Genomic DNA, 22336 nt, shown 5'->3' on the forward strand with positions numbered 1-22336 from the left:
TGAGGCAACTGTGGTCAACTTAAACCACCAGTTTCAATGAGCAAACTTGTCAATGGAAAACAGCGAGAACATCAGTGAAGAGGGTTCAGTAAAGGTCTTTTTTTCTGTTTCTGTGAAACAAGTGATGTGACAGAAAGTTTGCAGTGGGTTGAAAAGAACTACGGTTTTCTATTTGAATATTAAAAAAAAAGTGACACTGTAAATCAGCACACACTGTGCAGAACAACATTTGCTTCTTCACCACCCACATACTAATAAGTTTCGAGTAAACTTTAATGCACTCTCCCACTGTGTTATCACCAGCTTCTGTCCCTGTTTGAAAGGAACTTCAGTTCTCCATGTCTCATCAGATAATTTTGCCTTATTGGTGTGAAAGTGAAGCAGACCTTTTTCTTGGAGTCCTAATCACAAGGCCAGACCTTGCAGGTAACACAAAAGCCCATTTTAAAGGGGATTACACAAGCCTTTCCATTTGCTGTGCCTTAATGAAGGGAAATTAAAGAAGGGGGTGCATTCAGCCATTTAATTAACATTTTCAGTTGTTTATTTTTCCCTTTCATAGAAGAATAGCTTTACAATACCTTCTGACTTCCACAGGTTAATTGTTTGGCATGTTCTAAAGGTCATTTTCCCACCTTTTCAAAATTCACACTTGCAAATGCGCCTCTGATCCTCTGTTAACCGGAGCCTTGACAACATTTCTCCATCTTTAAGGCCACATTTACACAGTGCCGATTTTCGGTGAAACTGTAGCATTCTTGTTGCGAGTCAGATGGGCACTTGGATGTCTCCAGTGATCGGAATCTCTGACATTGCCACTTTTTGAAACCGGATCTCAGAGTGGAACTTTTTGTTAAAAACCCCCCATGGAGGTGTGAAGTACTACGCAGATGTGAAAGCAAACATGCGCGGGACGGTAGGCTGCAGGGTTTGTTCTACGACAGATAACAACAAAACCAGCGGTGGATTGCACTGTGCTGCGTGTGCCACTCATCCTGCTCAGCTCAACATCACTTCTGATACAGAATATGTATGTGTCACATGAGCACTTGGTTTATCGGAGACGAGTTGCTGCTTTCTAAATGGGGGCGAAGCAAGTAAGGTAAAAGCCAAAGGTCAAAAGCACATGTGCAGCTTGGCAAGATGACAACAGCAGATTCAAGGTGTCTTTGCAGTCTCATCTAAATGTGGAACATTTGCCCAATAAACATCCAATAATATCAGCAGCTGCCAGTCTTGTGTTGATGTTCCTAAAGACAGGGAATGTGTTTGTCACGTAGCATCAAATTTCTCACCAGAACGCTAACCTAATGTTTGATGGACATGTCTTGAGAAACTAAAGCTAAAGCAAACCTAAAACAAAGCAGTAATGTTTTAGGGGTTTTTTGGTGCAAGTGTCAGGTGACTGTATTTTTTTCTGGTTGTTGCAGACGGTATCATGCTTGACAAGGGCATGAATCTTTAACAGGTGTGCCAAATCCACAAACATTCTCTGACACCCTCGGGAGCTCTTCTCCTGTCCTTTATTGTTATATATATCTATAAAGCATGAATAGTAATATTTAATCAGCATGCAGCAGCTTGGTGTAATTAATCATTCTCTCAGCTTGGGAGAAGTGGGGAGCGCAGTAGGCAGACAGGCACGCTGACATACTTTGGCCAGGTAAAAGGAACCCACTGATAGAGCTATTGTGCTCCTGCTGGCTCTGAAGACTGCAAACCTCTGCTGAGATGGTGTTAAGCCCCATTGGCCTTGTGCAACGCCTGACTAAACATGGCATGCCATCTACCACATGGTGAAGTGTTACGTTCATATTTGCAGTGGGTGTGAAAAATCCCTGTGAAGGGAAGGGGAAAAACATTATGACAAAAAGTAATTTAAAGGCAACCGTTTTGGCAGCTCAAAAATAATGAATGCATTCTGTGATTTTATTTCCCAAACGGCAATATTTATAGGGTAACTAAATAACAAGTTTTCCTTGAATATAATAGTTTTTGTGATAGCTATGTGAAGTGTGAAAACTGTTACAGTAATTATTTCAAGGTTTGAAGAAGATAGCTTATAAATGACCCAATCGTGTCTTTAAAACACAAGACACCCAAATCATCTGATGTTTCAATATGAATAAATAAACTAGCATAACAAAAAAATATAAATTAACTTAAAAAAATATTGCTTTCTCTTTGTATGCTTTTCCAGGGTTGTAAATGTAAGCATTAAAATAAGTTAATATAATCATTCCAACATGCCTTTGTTCCTTAAGCACTGTGTTTTTATTAAATTGTTTTGATTTTTTTTTTTTTTAGCATAACTAAAAAATGTTTTTCCCTTCAGAGGGACTGCACCTAAGATATTACCCATAACATACAACAAAAAAATAAATAAAAATAAAACCATTAGTACAGACAGAAAGGGACTAACCAAGAACCTCACCATTGTTATTTCTTCCATAAACCATCACTGTACCATTCCGCAAACCCGCAAACAGGAAGCGAGCGGAGTGCTTCAGGCACAGCACAGGGCAGCCCTCTGGGTTGTGGAGGGTCAATAGGCATTGTGCTGCGGTGTCCGCGCTCCCATAGACCAGAATGCTGAAAGCACAACAGTAGCACGAGCAAACATGATAAATGAGTGTCATTTGAAATGACAGAGTAGCTCGTTTTCATGCAGTTTGATTTAACAGTGCACGAAGCATTTCACATGTGGAACCACTCTGTCTTTCGCTTGCTTTAAATGCCACCTGAACTTTGCAGGATCTTATTCTCCTCACGATGAAAACTGCATATTGCTGTTTATTTATCTCTGGCAAAATAAAAAATAAAAAAATCTGCAGCATTGGAGCTGACAGTCTTATGAGACTTGAAATTGTTAATTTGTTTTTCTTTTTAATTCTTTTTTTGCATAGCTAGATTAGTTCTTATTTTTTCCCTAGATAGGTTACATTAACTGAAGGATAATGAGTCAGCACAAGTAAACTGCCCTGTTCTGTTTTCAGTCACATCTGTGACTAAAAGAACCCCACAATCCCTACTGTTAATTAAGGACACATACAAAGGTAACAATGCATTATCTGAGTGTGCTTTCAGTGAGAAAATCTGTTGCTGTGCCTGGAGACTGAGATTAAATCTATCCTCTAAACCTTTTGATCTCCTCAGTGAGGGCATCAAAAGCTTTATTGGATTTAAAAATGAAACTGATCTTTGCACAAGTGGCAGTATTGATACTTTGCAGGAATATCAACTATGACTTCTTGATCTGATGAAATATTGACAGGCAAATCTTTACAATTGAAAATCTTATAGGAGCTTGGCCAATGATAGTGTCTGATTTTTTTTTATAACAAAAGCTAAACGAAGGTGAACTGAACGGCATTTTGCTACATTTTTTTAAGGATAAAGTGCTTACCGGCCATCATCTAATCCAACACAAATGTTGGTACCGGCCCCTGCTGCAGCCTTGTGAATGCCCACATCTCCCTCCTCTGTTGGTGAAGGCGCCTGCACATACTCCAAGCATCGAATTGCAGAACTGATCTGTAGGCTCTTCACAGCGCGGGGGGTAGGCCTGTTGAGGGAAAAAATCTCTACGTGGCCCTGAAAACCTTCGCCTGCACCAGCCACCTGTATGGAACAAAATAAAATCTCATTGAAAAAGGACAAAGACTTAAGAAAGAAAGACTTAAGCAAGGAATACTGTTTTTAAATTTTAACCTTTCTTCTCTGTGATCTCCTGAAAACTTCAGCTGATCGGATGGATTTTATAAATTACAGAAAATGTTTTCGCATTTTCTCTATTATATAGAGTGACTCCATTTAATATGATGATTACATTAAATTAATCTGAAGATTTAACATATTGGTTATAGGAAAATTACTATTATTATGACTGAGGTAATTGCTCATACTTTTGTAATTCAGTCTTCCTCCCCTGCAATCTGTTGTCATGGTTACACTAAAATCAATTTCTCATTGGGTGATAAGCCTTGTGAGGAGTCTTGAAGCTATTCCTGCCAAGAAGCTGTTGTGTGGCATAAAGCAAGCACAAAGCTGACCTCTCAAAAAAAGCTTTTGTCCATCAGAGTAGCTGGATCCAACCCAGTCATGATGCTTTATCGACCTTTACAGACTGGTGTTATAAATGTATTATTTTATATTGTACAACATGGTAAGCTGTCTATTTGTATAAGAATGTTTTTTATTTGTTTCCATGTCGTGGACGTATTTATGGCTTTGGTGACTTTTGAGAGCATGAGCTTTGCATTGACTGCATGGTTCCAAAGTGAGGAACCTGCAGAATATTCCAAAATCCAGTAGTGAGAAATCAATCAAGAGAAACCAACTCATTTCTGAAAAGAGAGGTGAAAAAATAGCAGCAGAGCTGCTGGATTACCATGGTGAAATAAGACTTTGGGATCTCTTAATCTCTTAATTTTCTTTCCCCATTTCTAACCATCCCTCCTAATTTAAAGCAGATCTTAAAAGAATGTATTATAATGAATAAAATGCTCATTTCTTTATCAGATGTGACTGTTTTTCCTTTAAAAACATTGGTAACAGTAGAAAGGTGTAATCAATGCTTCAGACACATTTAGTTTGACTGATTTATTAAAGACAATTTTGAAAGTTGATCACCAGTGACTGGTTTATTGACATTCATGCGTTTTGAAGTTAGTAATATCTTTTTCATTCAGCTATGCAAATGTTGCGATACCTGATGACACACTTATTACAAAGATTATTCTGTTGAAACTGAGAAAGTTCAGAAAGCAGTCGTTCTCAGATCATTGTTAAACTGTTTTACATATCTTTAAATTGTGAAGGTCAGAGGAGAACTTGTCTTAGTTTGAATGTTTCTTAGAAGTCAACAATGGAGGCTTAAAAAAAATGTGTGAATCATTGATCCTTTCAGACCTTGTCATTTTTTATCCCCTCATTCTTTGTCATAGCACATTGCATAATATCATCCCAAGAAGATCAAACAATCATCTAAACGTCTACAATCTTTTCATCACTGAAGAACAGAGAGGGTCTCATAAGTTTCTGAAGAGCTATGAGTTGCCTGACAATGAGTTTTTTTTTTTTTTTTTGCTGCCTAGATCAAATATGAGATATACTGCTACAGTCAAGCAAAGATAAAATAAAAATAAAATCATTTTCAATTAACTCAACTTCTTATAAGAAAGTATACAAGGTCACGCCATACACTTCCAGATTCTGTTTTCAGGACCAATGAAATTTAATATCGACATAGAGCAGCTGGGAGTCTATGGTGTTTGGTCGCAGTTTCTCTCATACAGCATCTAAAGATGTCTTTGAGACTTCCACGAGCAAAAGGGCTGCAAAAACGATACCATACTAAGGAAGACAGCAAGATATTCACATGAAACTACACCAGTCATAACGAGTGCAAGAGGATCCAACATGTCAGAGTGAGTGGAAATCTAACAAGCCAAGATTTAATTGGGGCTTGACTTCGTATGTACCACTGCTGTATTGGTTTTTAAGTTTCCTTTAAATTCCCAGTGCTGAAATAAAAATAGGAAAACAGAAGTCACCCAACCTCTCTCTGATAAAATTTCACTTAAGGTGGCATTGTTGCCACTGCCAAACAATTCCTGTGTTGTGCTTTGGTTCTAATGTGATTTAAATTGTTATGCCTGTAGGAGGTCAGACAAATATGACTTTCATAGAAAAAAAAAAAAAAATCCCTCCTACTTGCTGTAAAGACAGCAAGGAATTATTTCCTCTGTATAAATCATAACATGTGAGTGGGACATGGGCTAAATATAGTCTTTAGCTTTTCTCTGCAACACTCATCCTTATTTGCATGCAATCATTTGTTTGATTTGTATCAGCACACAGAATCTGGACAGGAGCAATCCTTTGGGCTCTTGAAAATGAGCCAGAACAAATAATGGTCTGTTGCACAGGGTGAAAAGAAGATTGGGAGCACTCATCTTGCAGCAAAGCCCCCCTTCCCCCCTCCTCCCTCCAAAGCAGAACAGTTTCAAGTCACTGAAGAACAACAGCCAGAAGCAGCCCAGACTCAGCCAGGCATTTTAACATTCTTTTCTCATATTCTTCTAATTTAAGTTGTAAGTATCTGTTGAAAATGCTGCGTTCTGGTGACATCATCGCCATTTATACAAAATACCAAACAACTGGAGTTGTGTCCTGCACAACAGTTGTGCAATACAGTTGTGTTCTGCTTTAATCACACACCTAAATCAGTGAATGCTCTGGTAGCATTTAGTAGATTGTTGCTATGAAACCAGTGAAAAGCAGAATGAAGTGGCTGTGTCTGAATTCACTTAATATAAAGTAAAAAAATAAAGCTGAAGGCTAAGAGTTCATTTATTAAGATGCATCTACGCTTTTCTCTACAGCAAATGTATTCTTGTTGTACACAATAGGAAGCAAAAGGGCAGCATTTGAGGAGATTTTGTTCCCAAAAACGAGAACTACGAGGGTAGAAAAAGTGGGACGGGGAAGGTGAAGGCATTCGGGCAAACATTGCAGTATCAGGCTGATTAGACACAATGTCATTACTCTGATCAAAGCGTGCAGAAATCCCCATAGCCCATCTCACTTTAACATGATTAGTGTCATCCCTTATTTGACAAGGCTGCCAGGGAGGTAGAACCAACTGGGGGCGTGAACACTCAGCCACTAATTATTCATACTGGAACCGCAGGCCTTCACTATTATTATGATTATAATTATTATAATTATTGCCATTAATATTTTATTTTTGAGGAAAGTGCTTTGTTTATGTTTTGTAACATATTGTTTTAAATAGCTTCTCATGACAGCAAATGCTAAAGAGTTACGTTTAGAAGTCAAAGAGCTGACTAAATGGTTTGAATGATTTCTTTCCAGAGCTTCAAACACTGCAGATTACTCACTCTCAAGTTTTTTTTAAATTTAAAACAAGATCTGTCCTTTCTTTTCTTTTTTTTTTACTTCATTTTAGAAATGTTTTTTCTTCTTCTTTTTTTTTTTCTTTTACAAAGAAGCTGATCAACTTGGGTCAACATAAAGATATCCCAGTTTCTATGCAGTTTTTAAACTGAACGTAAAATTCACATCCAACTGCCCTTAAAATGCAGTTATGCTTTTATAAAGAATAAAGGTATAATTATTGATCACAAAGTATTCAATTTGAGTAAGTTTGTCAAGTTTTTGTCAAACATCAAAAACATCAAGCCAAACAAGTAAAAATTTCTCTCTGTCCTCAGATAAACTTGACTTTAATATATCTCAGAAAACCAAAAGATGTGAATATTTCAATCTAAAATGCCAATACGACAAAGTTCATTCAGGTACCATCTCAAACATATTTTTAAATTATGTGTCTGTATGTGGAAAATATAAAAATTCTATTGGAGAGGAAAAAATGCTTTGCAAAGGATTAAAGAATCAAAATTTAAGTTTTCTAAAAACCTTCACTGAAATGACGCAGTGTCAAATATTTTGAACAGTGCTCTGCTTATTTTGAAGTATATTATTACTAGATTTGTGATTAAATCTTGTTGCAGGACATGTCAAGATAGTGAACTGCGAAATGTGTCTCCCAAAAGTCATTTTGGTTAATGCCAGTAATTGATTCTGTTTAGTGAGTTTGATTATGAGCTTCAGATATAAAAAGGTGAGTGCTTTAAGCTTGAGAGCCACGTGTACATGTTTTACACTTTGAAACAAGACTTAGCATTCTTATGGAGAAACCACATGCATTTGGTTGATTTAAAGCTTAATGGACAGAGACAGAAAGGAAAGACGGAAAGACAAGTACAAGGAGGAAATATGGAAAGAGAGGATACCAGACAAAACCATAGAAATCTGCTTCTACACCCACAGACAGAGAGGGACAAACAGAATAAAAAATGTTGTGACAACACATGCAACAATAACTCAAAAAAGTGAACACCTTCTATAGTATGCAGAATTATTTTAGTTTAAAGGCTGGACATCAACAACATCAACATTAGCTATGCAGACAGATGTCTTTCTGAGTAATGAAACAGCTTTATTTCCAGACATAATCAATCTGTCATGCAGGTGGATCATTCTGGGTTGTTATGACCACACCTGAATCTAAATGTAAGTAAGAAAACGGAAAACGATGAGCTCTCATGATGTGCTCAAGGTCTGAGTGACCTGTTTAAACTATAATGGAAAGTAAAATAGAATTTGTTGCAAACTAATGTTACTCATATCATAGAAGCAACAAAGCATTTTATCATGAACCTTGTGTGATACCAAATGAATGTTTCTAAAAGAGCTTTTACGGCGCTAAAAACAAGCACAAAAATGTTTTAAGGTGCATTTGAGCACATTTTTGTGCATATGCATATAAATGGCAAGTGGGCATATGCAGATAACCAGGTTCTGATGAAGCAAAGATCTGATGGTGGGCACCGCTGCAGAAGAAAGCATGGTTTCATCTCATTACTTGATTATTCGATTAGTTGTTTACCAAAATATTAAACTGCTGCATATCTACTTTACGTCAGACTCGTGTTACAAAATGCACTTAAAAAAGTAGTGTGCAAAGAGCTGCAAAGTCAAAAGGGAAACACAGCTTTGTTATACATTTATGTGGTGGTAAAAAGCAGAGAACTAAAATGCTGAAAATAAAACAATTTCAGGCAGCAATCAGGAATGGGGCCAAGAATGCTAATGATGTCATTTCCTCATCTGAGTGAATGTCGAATCTCCTTTAGAATGGCACCTCAAATGCAATTAAGTCTGAGACGCAGGGCCTCACTCTCACTCGTGGAGGGCCAACACTTGATTGAACCACCTTTTAGGTCAAAAGAGGTGTACCTGATAAATTAACCAGCCTTTCCATTGTGGCCAGGGACAAAAATGGAAACTTTTGAAGAAGAAAAAAAAAAAAAAGATTTCCTGCTTTGTTTTTTCCACTCTGGAATCTTTCCTCATCCCGGATTGTGTTAAATTCCCGAGAGGTCAGGGGTAGTGAAGTGGTAGTGTGTGAGAATGATTTGTCCCACTCGTCATAAAATTGTGTGTTGCAGTTGTTAACTACTCACAGCAATATCAAAATTATTTACAATAGTTTCCAGGGGACAATTTTCAAATATCGGCATAGTTAAACACAGACGTATTCTCATTTACAGCAAAACATTTAAACAGTAACTGCCGTGAATGGTATGTCCACGAGTCTGCATTTCTTCATGTGTCACTATCATAACTTACCCAGAGGTAGCCTTGAGGTAAAGAGGTACTCGCTGCAGAAAAGCCCAACAACGCACAGTTAACAGGGTTGTGAAGAGCAGTTTCAAGCTAAAAGAAAAAAAAAAAAACATCCTTATTATGCATGTCTTCAGACAGTAATTCCATTGTCTTTTCAATATATTGTTGTAATTCTAGTTACCATAGTGTAAGCCGGTTTGAGAAAGTCTGCAACAAAAATAAGTATGAAAATCTGTAACTTTTAACTGTAGCCTATATGTTTTTTTTTTTCATTTTTTCAGAGCAGCCTATTAAATAAAAGAAGGACTGAGACACAGAAAAATCACACACTATTTTATGGAGTGCGATTGAATAGCAAAGAGCACAGTATTTCTTGTCAAGTTCATTTTTTGAAGCAAAAGAGATTCATTTTCAGTTCAGAAAAAATAAATAAAAAACACCTCCCCTCACCAGTGATGGTAGGCTACAAGCCTACCCAGTAATGGTATGCTTGTTTTATAATTTCAAAATAGAATTCCAATGACTAATGTTAAATACTTTTTTTTTTTTTTTAAATCATCAAGTAAAACAAATTATGTAGACATATTTTTAGATTGGATGGTACAGGTCCTTTTAACAGCATAAACAAACAAAATAAATAAAAGCCAAGGCTGAGGAGTTTAGTTCAAGTCAGTGACTTTTGAAATCTTCAGTAGCTTTTTATTTCAGAAGAAAATTCATGCTTTTTGAATGAGAGTTAAAAGACAAAACGATTTAGAAGCATAATATGTTTTTCAATGGCTGTGCGTTTCGGAGGCCATGTAAATTATGCTATAATAATTCTTCTCATACTAAGAGGACTAAAGCACCCGTTTGCGCTTCGTCAAAATCAATGATCTGTCAAATAGGTAAAATAAATATACATTGCTTATTTATATTGCACAAATGTTTGCCTGAAATGGAGTGACTGAGGTTGACATTTACAAAATGAAGTGCATGTGTGATAGTACACCAACAACCTCTAACCAGGCGCTCTCTATTTGGGAATGATGATTACTTTGGAATATGACCGCTAAAGGTAGGCCATGTAGCCGACAGAACAAATAATTGTGTGTTGTTGGGATAATGGAGGCCAGAAGTGGGTGAGTCGCTGAATTCGAGAAGAGGAAGAGAGTAAGTGAGTGAGTGAGTGAGTGAGTGTGGAGAGCGTCGGCGACGAGAGCTCCATGTCTTTAACTGTCGTCCTCTATGGCAGCATGCATCAATCACAGGTAATTTATAGCCACCCGTGGCAAAGACCCTCCCTCTTTTCTCTCCATTTGGGGTTGTTTGTAAACACTAAACAATAAAGGACACTGGCCAGATCACTGCTCTCCTTACATGCTCTGCAAAGCATTCCTCCTCTTTTTCTGTCTGTGCCCATCCATTCAAATTCATTCCAGAGATGCACAGCTCATCCTCTATCAATCTATCAGTCCTGTGTTCCCAATTCTCTTTCCCATCATTCACACTTTTTTTTATGCCTGCCCCTCTTTCTTTTATCTTTGTCTTTTGTCTCCTGCCACCTCTTTTCCTCTTCAAAAGCTGTGAAATGTTTTTTGATAGGTAATTAAGCAATAGCCATAAATGGTGTCCATATGGAAAAGCCCTGTGGTTAAAAGAAAGAGAGCTCTGTAATGGACCAGAGGGACCGAAACTCTATAGTGCTGGCGGGTCACTACTGGATGGATTTTATCAGTCACCTGAGACTGGCAAGCATTGTAGGCCAGTCTTCATAGACCTTGATAGCATTGTGTCTGAGTACATTGCAGCATTAGACTAGAAATGTATCCATGGTAAATCTGCCCTCCACTGCTTTGTATGGTATTCAAAAGCAGTAATGTAGGATTTCGAGTGAAAAGAGCCAATCTCAGTTTATTTATATTAGAATAGTAATTAGCAGCTTGCAAACGACCCCATATTTAAGTGTGCATTAAAAGAGGCAAACCATTTTCCATAATGGATACTTAAAAGTAAAGGCACACAATTATTGAAAATATCAATGAGCTATTCAGTCTGTGTAAATGACAAATCTTAAATATTACATGAAAACCTTTTGATTGAAAAAAATGGCCACAATGAATGAAGCATACTATGACGCCATTGCATTAAAACAGTAGCAATGACTACAATCAATACAGTGAACTACTGGTCCACTTACTGGACCTCTTGAAACAGCCAGTGGAGAGAGCAGAGTGAGCATAACAACAAAGCCTGTAAAATTGTTTCCACCTATGAATGTGCTAATTATATCGACACCGGCACACAGGAAATGTGGCCCTAAAGCAACGTCCATATTACAGGCACTACCAAAGCTAATATGGTATCAGTGAGGCCCCATTTAAAAATCAATGACATCCAAGCTTTTTCAAAGTCTTCGGTGGGTCTCGTTTTTGCAGCTTGTGTGTCCGTCTGGAAGGCTGTGGGAGTGGAACAGAGAGCGTAAAGACATCCTCTTGTGTGGGTGCATAATGAGAAGGAAAGGTGGGCTCGTAAGCCAGCTGAGGAGATTTGATGGAGGATTTCAGGGAACACGAGGAAGGAAAGGGAGGAAATCGGCAGGCGAGCCAATTAAAGGATGATTTGTTAATGTGATGGGAGGGCGAATTTCCAGCTGCTGGTCACCAATGGCTCCAACAGTCAAAAGAGCATTACTCCCACCTATCATCTCGAGAGGTTCTATTCCATCTACTGGTTTAAGCATATCAGCGCAGAAACGTTTACCGTTTGTCTACATGATACATTTCATGTGTAAAGCTAAATCTCCTTCCTGTAGGATGGGAACATTTATTGTCAACATTCCTTATATATTATGAAAACTTTTTGCCAAGAGATACTGTGGTACACCTCTTGGCACATTGTCAGCAGCAGCAAGTAGCAATAGTTATTGGTCGTGGTCTAATATGACAGGAAAGAGTTTTAATGATTCATGCTTTTGGCTGTCAGACTGTCAGAGCAGTGCTCCCTTGGTAAATATGGCTTCTCCAAATCCAATTAAGGATGTTTCAATTCCCAAGGCTACTAAGTTGCACTGTTTTTCCTTAAAGCAATTTCCCCCTGTAAGCACTGTGAAATCTTTTTCTTCTCAATGTGTGGAAGACATAGAGATTTGTGACAACTGCTTTCCAAAATACAACAGTGCATTATATTAACTGGAGACTTTTAATGTTATTAATGATGATATGTACGACAACAACAATTGCATTGTTGGTCTCCACAATTCCCATGTAATATATATGCTTTATTGGAAATAGTGCTCTACAGTCACTTTATAAAATACTGCCTTATGTGAAAGTCCTGACCAAACACTTTTAGGCAATTGCAAAAAAAAAAAAAAGAAAAAAAAAGAAAAGTGTGTGAGCAAATGCTTTTCACTGCACAGTATAGCCTGATGAAAATCTAATAAAAAAAATAATATCTCAATAAACAGCCAGTGAACTGGGTGTCGTATACAGGACCCAGGGAAAGAAATTAACCCAGTACTTTTTTCTAATTCCAAAATCACAGTACCTTCTCCCAATTCCATACCAACAATCTTTTACACGCACTAACAAGCACTAATAGAAAACTTCCACTGTTTATTAACTGGTAATTGACTGGTGCAGGAACTCCCTCTTGACTGTGACTCCACCGCCTCAGGCTAGAGGCAGGACAGCCACAAAGTGAACCGCCAGTCAACCTGAAATTGCTTATATCCAGACCACTGTTACAGGTAATGGAAACAAAAGAAGCTGGAACAGAAGATATTTTGCAAAGTTGGTCTGCAGGTAATTAAGATAGAAAATTTTGATGGACAATGATGTAGGTTCATTGTTAAAACTGAATGGGTGGTTTTAAAGCTCTAGCAATTACAGGATAAGGGCATATAAAAAAAACAACAACATAAAAACAAAAACTGGATTAACTGGATTTATTTTTTGAGCATTATACTACTTACTACTGATGTAATGAGACCTAATTATGCAATATATTTAGCTAAACATGTTCAGAAGGACAAATCACACACACAGAAAATAAATCTGAATGATTGTAACTGGGGCTGCACAGTGGTGCAGTTGGTAGAGCTGTTGCCGTGCAATGAATTGAACCCATGTCCTGGGTTCAATTCCCAGCCCTGGTCTTTCTGCATGGAGTTTGCATGTTCTCCCTGTGCATGCATGGGTCTTCTCCGGGTACTCCGGTTTCCTCCCACAGTCCAAAAACATGACTGTCAAGTCAATTGGCCTCTCCAAATTGCCCCTAGGTGTGAGTGTGTGTGTGTGTGTGTGTGTGCATGGTTGTTTGTCGTGGAATGTTAGCTGGAGATAGGCACCAGCACCCCTCCCAACCCCACTAAGGGACCAGGGTGTAAAGAAAATGGATGGATGATTATAACTGTATTTTTTCTTAAAGATGTGCTAAATTCACTTTCTTGGTGATATCTATTATTGACCTTGCGTAGGTGTTCAACTGATGACATGAGGGTAAAACTCAGTTCATAGGATTAATATTATTACTTTGCTAGACAAAGCTTTCTGTGGCTTCATATGCTTTAGAGATTGAGACAGATTCTACATGAAAATACTGATTCCCATCATAGTAAAGTATTATCATAAGATGATCACTCAGAGCAAACTGATATGGATTTGCAGATCCTTCACTGTACAGGGTTTCTGATTGGTATTTTCTGACTACTATGATACAAAAACACAACACTCACAACTGTAATAGAAATTCTGCAGGGGTCAAGATTTCAGGTTTTTCTTTAATTTGTCACTTGTCTGTTTTTTTTCCCCCATAAGCAGATGGCTATTTAAAAGAATGAACCATCTGGGAAGCTTTTGTTAAAAACAGTTTGGAAAAGGGCATGCACTTTCAAACATATTTGGCAGGTAAGTGGATGAGCCATCTGTCTGTCACCATATATTCCAAGCTAGATCCAACCAGTCAGATCAACAGAATGGAGCCTGTTGGTACGATCAAACTCCCGCTGAAGTCAGTAGGGAAAAACTGTGAAAACATCTGTTATGTTGAGGAAAGCCATCAGTGTAGTCCTTTTTCAGTTTTCTGTGGGTTAGCTCTGAGATAGTTGACAAAATAAGCATGTATAGTTTGCTGTTTGTTGACTGTCACCATATCCAAAACAAATGAGCGGATCCAATTGTAATATATTGATAGGACTGACGCGTATAAACTTAATACACTCCTAAAACAGTATGATTTAAAAAAGAAATCTTTTTAAATGTCAGCAAGGACAAGATATCAAGAAATCTCTGTTGGTGTATAATGGTTTATTTTGTCTCATTTTATTACACTGTACACTGCACAGCTTGTCACTCTCTGCTTGAAACAACACATTTTTGCTCTTTTCTCCTTAAGTTTTCCCTCTCCCTGACCTTTTCTGCCCTGATTGATCGAGTGATTTGTCAGAAATGGCAGAGTTCCAGACAGCTGCTCTTTGAGGTGCGCCAATCTTCCCCCTAGGCAGTTGATATGCAGAAGTATCTCATGCTGCTGTCTCTGGCTAAACCAAGGAACGATGTGTATATCCATAGATACATACACTGGAATTGTGTTAAGTAACAGACAATATGGAGAAGGAAAAACCAGACCTCTTGTTGAAAAGAAATAAGCATGGATTTATCATATTTAGGCATTATTTGGGACATATAGGTTGTAGAAACTTGCCTGGCCAATCTGAAATTTGACCTAAGAGAAGAATAGAGTCTCAAAAGTTATCAAAAATTAGGACTTTTATAGTTTGCCAGTTTAAAGGTTAGGAGCATACTGCCCACTCAAAAGAAGAATTGCACTTGCTAAGGATGGAGCCAACTGTGACAAAAGCAATGTGCCCCCAAAAGATTGTTTCTTCAGGAGTGCCCTCCTCAAGGTTATACTGGTTTATCATTAACAGGAACTAGTTAACATCACCCCTGCAAGGTAAGAACAATTTATTTATGTTCATTATTCACCATCTAAATACTTTAAATAAAACTGAAAAACAAACTGACCCATTAAACTACATGAGGACAAGGCGCGGTGCATCCACGTTCGTCACAGAAATTTTATAATAGATCCTATTTCCCATGATTGTAATACCCAAATTTGGACAAATCGACTCTTATGAAATTTAAAAGATAACACATCTGATCAAATCCAAATAACTCTGGGCAACTTCCTGCCAGTTGATATCATTAACTGAGTCGGTGACCACATTTCATTACAAGAGAAAATGAGTAGATTAGAGATAATTGCTTTCAAACCACAGTTGCCAAAGTGGGTACAAATCCTCCACACGATGGATATGAATTGTTGCATTGTTGATAAAAAACCTCCCAGAAAAAGTTATCAAAATGGCCATGCTGCAAAAGTGCCAAATTGTGAAGGTGGAGTACAACTTTCATCTTTTTATGAGACGTTATAATTTCTGACATCAGAAATGTCAAAATTATATCAGTCTGTTATAATTTTTGTCAAAAGTTATAAAGTAAATCAAGACAGCATGGAGTAAAATGTCTTAAGGAATACTGTTTCAAAATCTGAAACTTTAGTAAATAGAAACAAAATATTTCTTGTCATTCTCAGACTTTTACTCAGTCATTGGTATATGTACAGAAGGATCCAAATAATACAGTCATATTCAATAACTTAAAATACGCATTCCCAGTCATTTGTCAAATTAAAAGAACCTTTTGAAAATTGACAACCTTTAAGAAGGCATTCAATATATGTCACATTTCTATATTGAAGTGTTTTGTTGGTTTGATGTTATGTTCTAGCTGTAAATGTTGTGTTTTCATTTACTATAAGAGGAAAAAAGCACCCTAAAGGCTTTCAAACAACCATCTGTGGGTAATCTATGTAATACGATTTATTTAATGATGACGTTTCTGAAATAAATGGACATTTCAGTGATATTCAAAATTTCTGAATGGGTCTGCAGAGGGTAAGTTGATCATTTGGTCCTTAAACCTATTACCTTTAGTTCTAGAATAGAAGAAAGAGGTATTCCAAGCGTTTACATTTTTATGAGCTCACTTGCATATTTAGGTTCAATGATAGCATGTATACAATTCACTCCCCAACCCAATCTTCTTTTTTCAGAGAAGGCAGACAGTTCAAGGGATGAGAAATGTTTTAAACTGGTGATACTATCACTAAGGAGGCAGAAGTCCCTAGTATCAGCTGTCAGACAAATATAATATAGTGTTGACTTCCTTTTCCAGGTGGTTTAACAACTGGCTCTTTGATTCATGAGTTTCCAGCTTCTCACAGAATGGCTGTGGCAGACAATTTACCCAATTCACTGCTTTAACAACCCAAACAAAGCCTGGAAGGCTTAATGACATATGAAATCACAATCAGCTTTAAAATGATTAATGACCACACTGTTTAATCCCTTTAAGTATCTAGAGAGTAGGAACAAAAACTACTTTAGGAACACCAGCAAAAAAGTTAATCTTTAAAAATTCAGAGTACTCTGATTACAAATTAGTTATTTGAGCCATCGGAACAAGTGTGCAATCGTAACATGGCCATATGGCGACACCAACACGTTGTTTGCTCATTATCTGTTTCCTAATAAATCTGACGCTCAAATTAACCTAATTTTAAAAGACAACACGATCAAAGTCAAAACTTGCAGGTCATGTTATAATTTCATGTGCTTCATGACACGCCTTGATTAAAATTCCCCTAGCATCCACAAGCACAGATCAAAGGGCCAACCACCTGCTGTGCATGCAGGCCTGTATTAAGCACAGAGCATTCAAAGTCATTTGAAGACAATAAGATTAAACCATCTGCAAGTAAATGTGTGGATTTTTAACTGTTCTTAGCTCTGGCAAAAGGTCCTTTGGAGGTAGTTTGGGCACAAGGCAAAACCATGTGGCTCTCAGCTTAATATTGAAACTAACTCAGGACATCTCTCAGAATTTAATAAGCACTTTCTGAACAGTAACGATTCCCCGTCTCCCCTAGCTATGCCACAGATTATATCAGCAAAAAGTTGAATGAACTTGGAGAGAGGTTTTGCATATCTCTGTTCAGAGCCCCAGCTTGACATTGGTAGGACATTATAAACTCATATTCATGACTCGACTGAGATTTCTTCCCTGTGCCCTTCACTGCTGCAAGACTGCTAACAAATGTGATGCAAATTTACTCTGTTACTGTGCCCCATCTTCACACACCCATGCACATGCACTTCAAGCCCCCACCCTTCACCCTCTCGGACTCCTGTGACCATGTCCATTTGGACTTTGGATGAAAGGAGTGTCCTACCCCTGCATTAATGGTCTGAAAGAAGACTACAGGCCAAAACTTCCCTGTGTAGTTTATCACTTCCAACATCTTCACTTGTATTTTCCCAGAGGCGTCTGCACCAAGCAAAGACAAGCATTGTACAAGAGATTTTCACCGTCCTCAAAGACAGAGGCTGACACAATGGTTTGTCATCATGAACGCCCATAAAATAAAACCCTGGGCTTGAGATCAAAACCTATCTTCTGTAATCCCTAATATCTGGGCTGTCATGCCAGCTCAATCCCGACCATGTGGCGCTGGAACTGCCTTTGCCAAAGACGCTGTGCAGATTAAGGAGCACTTCTTGTATTTGAATCCGTCTCTTCTTGGAAACTTGCTTTCTATTTGGCGTCAGATTAGAGAATCCCAAATCACAAATGTTTCAAAAATGCTAATGGACTTTCTCAAGCATCACATTGACCAGTTGAGCTCAGTTCTATATTTAGATTTAAATGATGATTTTTTTTCATATTTCCAAATGAAAACAAAACAATTGTCCTACATGTCAAACATTTACTCTGTTACTGTGCCCCATTGTGAAAGGAAACTTCAAGTTTCCTTTCACAATGCTTTCTTTAAAAAAAAAAGTCTTATGGGTTTTAAATCTTTCCACTGCATGATCAGACTGTGTTTACTCTGCTATGTTTACTTTTTTTATCAGACCACCGTGGAATAAATGTGAACAAAAGCAAATAAAGTTCAGTTTTAGGGTTGGGAAGATTTGCAAGAATCACAACCCTTAGTGAAAAAGTTAGAAACAATTCGGAGTTTTCTATGTTGTCGTTGGAGCCCAGGAATGTTTCAATAAAAGAAAATGCAAATTCCAGCAAGAAAAAAATTACCATTACCAGCAAAGTTGTATTCTGATAGACTTCTTACAGAATAATCATTTTGGTTTATTCCAAAGTATAACCTTGCAAAGCCAAGATTCAAACGGCTATTAATCAGACTGACATTCTGCAATAATAATAATAATAATAATAATAATAATAATAATAATAATAATATATTTTCAAGGTTAGAGTCCAGTCATCATATGACTCCATCTTTATCTCTACTCACAGCTTATCTTTGATGTTTAGAGGTGCCTCCTGATTATTTTGTTGCAATTATTGTGAAGGAATTATATTGTAAGCTTTGCAGAAAAAAGCTTCGCTGTTGGCTCCCCTGATTTCTGTCTAACCTTATACAGTAACTCTCACCCTTAGGGAACATGAGAATTCAGAGTATTAACTTTCCATTTCAGGCTAATTAAAAACATATTTTTGTTTAAAAAAAATAATAGAAAAACTTTTCAAAAACTCCAACTAACTTCAGCTCAGATTAATTTCAAACAGAGATAATGGAAGTATGCGCTGTTCTTTTCCCTGCTGTTTTTTTTTCCATTTTGTTTAGCAAGAAGGAGTACTGGAAAAAACTGGGAAAAAGAATGCATTCCTGTTGCTTTCTGAAAGATGACCATTACAAAAACATTTTTGTTTAAATTATTGCACTACAAGTTGCTATTTTTAAATGAACACTTGTCAAGTGAGAACAATTTACTGTCACTGCAATCCATATAAATGTATAATGAAACACAATAGGGTGTCATTGCAACATTACTGCACAATTTGTCACATATTAACTCTTTTTTTTTATACCAAATAACATAAGATTTGCTTAGCATTACAACTAACTGTGCTGTAAACTCTTGGTGTGGTTTGCTTATGTAGACGTGAACACAACAGTCCTACTAGCAGGCAGACCAAAACAACTGTACCAAGGCCGTTTGGAAGAGGTGGTTTTGGTAGTTTAAAACAAACTCTAAAGCGGTTCATTTATAGTGTGAATGTGGTCCAACGTTGATTTGACTCACCTGCCAAGTACACGCTGCAGGTTAGAGCCATATGCTTCCCTGTAGTCCAGTAAGAATTACCGCAAACATAGGCTGCATAAAGCCCTATACAACTTTCAATAAGTCTTCTCCAAATCCCTTTGGTATACCTTATTACATAATTTTGCATTGTACATTGATACCAAACCACCAGAAAATGTTATACGTCTTTATTCATCAAATAATTTGGAACAAAGTACACAAACGACAGGTGTAAAAATGCCCTTAGATTCATTTAGCTGTTTTCTTTAATTTGCCACAAAGAACAAATATGAGGCACATTTTCACTGATACTATGGTATGCCATATAATTACCCTAAAGCAGATGTAGTAACAGGACATTCTTGCAAACTAATTTCATTGCACTACTGTTTCTAAAACAGCCATCTTTGTCTTCACATGCTAAGGGAAAGTGAAGCCAAGAGCCTTTTGAGAGAGAAGAACACAAGGGCAGAAAGAGAGATTTGAGTAACTAATAATCTCTTCAACCCTCAAACCTTCTCCCTGCCCCTAAATTTGCTCACTCTAAAATATTCTGTTGTAATAGCGATTAAAAGGCAGCTTTGTGTAAAAGCTAAGAATTTGACCATGTGTTTGTGTGTTAAACCTTATTTTCCTTCTTTAATCCCTTTGACATTGACCTACTACAACAAAACTAAGCAGCATCTACTGTTGGGGTTGCCAGATACTTAAAAGTATTAAGAGGGAAAGCTAATTAACAAAGCAAAGACTGAAGAGAGATAACGGCAACAAACTCTCTGATGTGGCACAATTAGAAATCAAAAAGGATGCAGGGTTTTCTTCCCCTTTTTTTCCAAACATAAGTAGTTTTTGCCCATCTTCTTCCCCACATGGATGCATAATCACAGGGAAAGAATGTGACCAAATTAGCACATTTAGCAGATCTGCTGGATTTCCCTTTTGGGTAGTTAATTTGTTCCTGCATGCTATCTTGACAAGTACAGAACGAGCAGAAACCCTTGGCAAGGGAAACAGAACTCCACTCTGAGGCATGGTTTCAGTGTCTATGATTCCCTGTAATTAGCATGTTAACTGTCACAGCAACAGATTGGGGCCTTTGCAAATGACCTCACTGTCAGGCAGTGGGTGTGGCTTTTCTTTAAAATTAAAAGATAAGGAAATGCACTGCCCTCTGTTGGAAAGAACAAGAAAAAAACCCATTATGAAAGTAAGGACTCATGAATACAAAAGTAACAAAACAAAGGCCATGAGTGATACTTCCTTACTGTTTAAATTCCAACAGTGAAACTGGACAAGTGTAGGGATTTGTTCTCCATTTCTGTCAGTAGTCACAATACTATACAAAACAGAAACTAACAGAAAGAATATTTATATTTCTCTTCTGTTCTTTCCATTATTATATAAATAGCTTGTTTGGTTGGTTTTAAAATGAGACTGTATCTCCACATTTGTGCTAAAGCACACATTTAGGCAGTTGCACTACTTATTTCAGCACCCTCATAATTATGCCAATATCTGCAACTTTTCTACAGTCTTTCAGCAGTGGTGCTATTTAGGCCGATATGGGGAGAAGTCAGCATTCACTTATGATGTCCATATGTCACAATGTTGGTGGTTTCACACTTACAATAAAAGAAAAACAAACAAACAAACTGATCAAACAATGGTCCAATTGAGATCAGAGTTATTAGTTAAGTAATTTCTGAATTGTTTTTTTATTCTATTTTCTCAGAGACAATGAAACTAAATGAAACATTTTCCATGCCATCCCTGCAGTTTGTACCATTTCACATGCCAGAATTTACCAAGTAGTGTTCACTCAAATTTCCACTTTACTTCTATGTTTTTATATCTTTTTTTTTTGTTGCTCCCTACAGAACACCTGACTTTTTTGCGAGAGGAGGTGTACAGCCAGCACTTTTCTGCTTCATTCTTCAAAGTACCCACAGACTATCATTTGAGTTCAATAAACCTGGCTACAAATTCTGCTTAGCACTGGCAGAGTACAAAACAAAAGGATTGACCTCTGCACACTCCTAGCACATTAGCTGAGATTTTGGAAACTGTCACAGCTGCCTCAGAGTTGTTCTTATCGAATAACAAAGTTTGACTTGTGACCTGACCTCAGCATGGGGTCCTCTTTGATTGGGAATCTTAAGCAGTTGGACGGTGTGTGCTGTCACAGTCCTCTGTAATTCTGACAGTGACAAGTTTAGTGTGCCAGGAGTTAAGCTTTGCTGAACAGAGCCACTCTTACCAACAGCCACAAAGACACGTTTGCCCTGATCCAGCTTCATAATCAGAAATATGACTGACACTTTGTTAAGCGTTTCTTATATTCCATATGCCTCCTTTTGAACTCATGGGTTGAGCAGCATTGATTTGGTATTGTGAAGGGAAAATTATACTTCTATTTTTCAATAATTCAAGAGCCTTCTCAGAGTTTATAAAAATACAGGGGCCAATTTTACTCCTGAATCAGACAAAAACAAGATATCACAGTGAGATCCATATTCAATGTGTCTTTGAAAAATACAACTTAAAAAAATAAACTTCAGTAGATTAACAAAACATTTAGTGTATTTGTAATCCTATAGTTGCTTCTTTGGCAGTAGATATCAACCTCACCTGCTTTATAAACAAAGTAGCGTGGCATGTAAAGTGGCTTGGGCTCTACAGGCAACCTTTAGGTCAAAAACATGCATCACAACAATCATTTCTATTCCCACAAAATAAAAAATTAAAACGAAAACTAACTCATGTGAAATGAAAAGAAACCTGATTTCAGAAAAAATAAATAAATAAATCACTCGCAGTTCTACATTGTGCTGCTTGTTCCTCCTGTTTGCCAAAACGATATTACTATGGAGTCAGAGAGAGGACTGCTATGTCTGAGCGCCGAGAATGAGCTTTTAATCCATGCTGTGGCATCTATTCTGAACAAATGCACAAAGTGGTGGTATC

The 22336-nt window shown here is 37.4% G+C and overlaps 1 protein-coding gene across 4 annotated transcripts in view; it reads right to left on the reverse strand.

Annotated features, from left to right (window-relative positions):
• arhgef10la (Rho guanine nucleotide exchange factor (GEF) 10-like a) overlaps positions 1-22336 on the reverse strand; it is a 125721-nt gene that overhangs the window by 16387 nt on the left and 86998 nt on the right. For all 4 annotated transcript variants that reach the window (XM_016668940.1, XM_016668941.1, XM_007547024.2 and 1 more), the window contains 3 exons: positions 9220-9306; positions 3407-3621; positions 2435-2592 (listed from right to left, as the gene is read on the reverse strand). In XM_016668940.1, the coding sequence (XP_016524426.1) occupies positions 2435-2592; positions 3407-3621; positions 9220-9306 (460 nt within the window). The remainder of the gene's footprint in view (positions 1-2434; positions 2593-3406; positions 3622-9219; positions 9307-22336) is intronic.

Source organism: Poecilia formosa, unplaced genomic scaffold (assembly GCF_000485575.1).
Source record: "Poecilia formosa unplaced genomic scaffold, Poecilia_formosa-5.1.2 Scaffold18, whole genome shotgun sequence".
Taxonomy (NCBI): Eukaryota; Metazoa; Chordata; class Actinopteri; order Cyprinodontiformes; family Poeciliidae; genus Poecilia; species Poecilia formosa.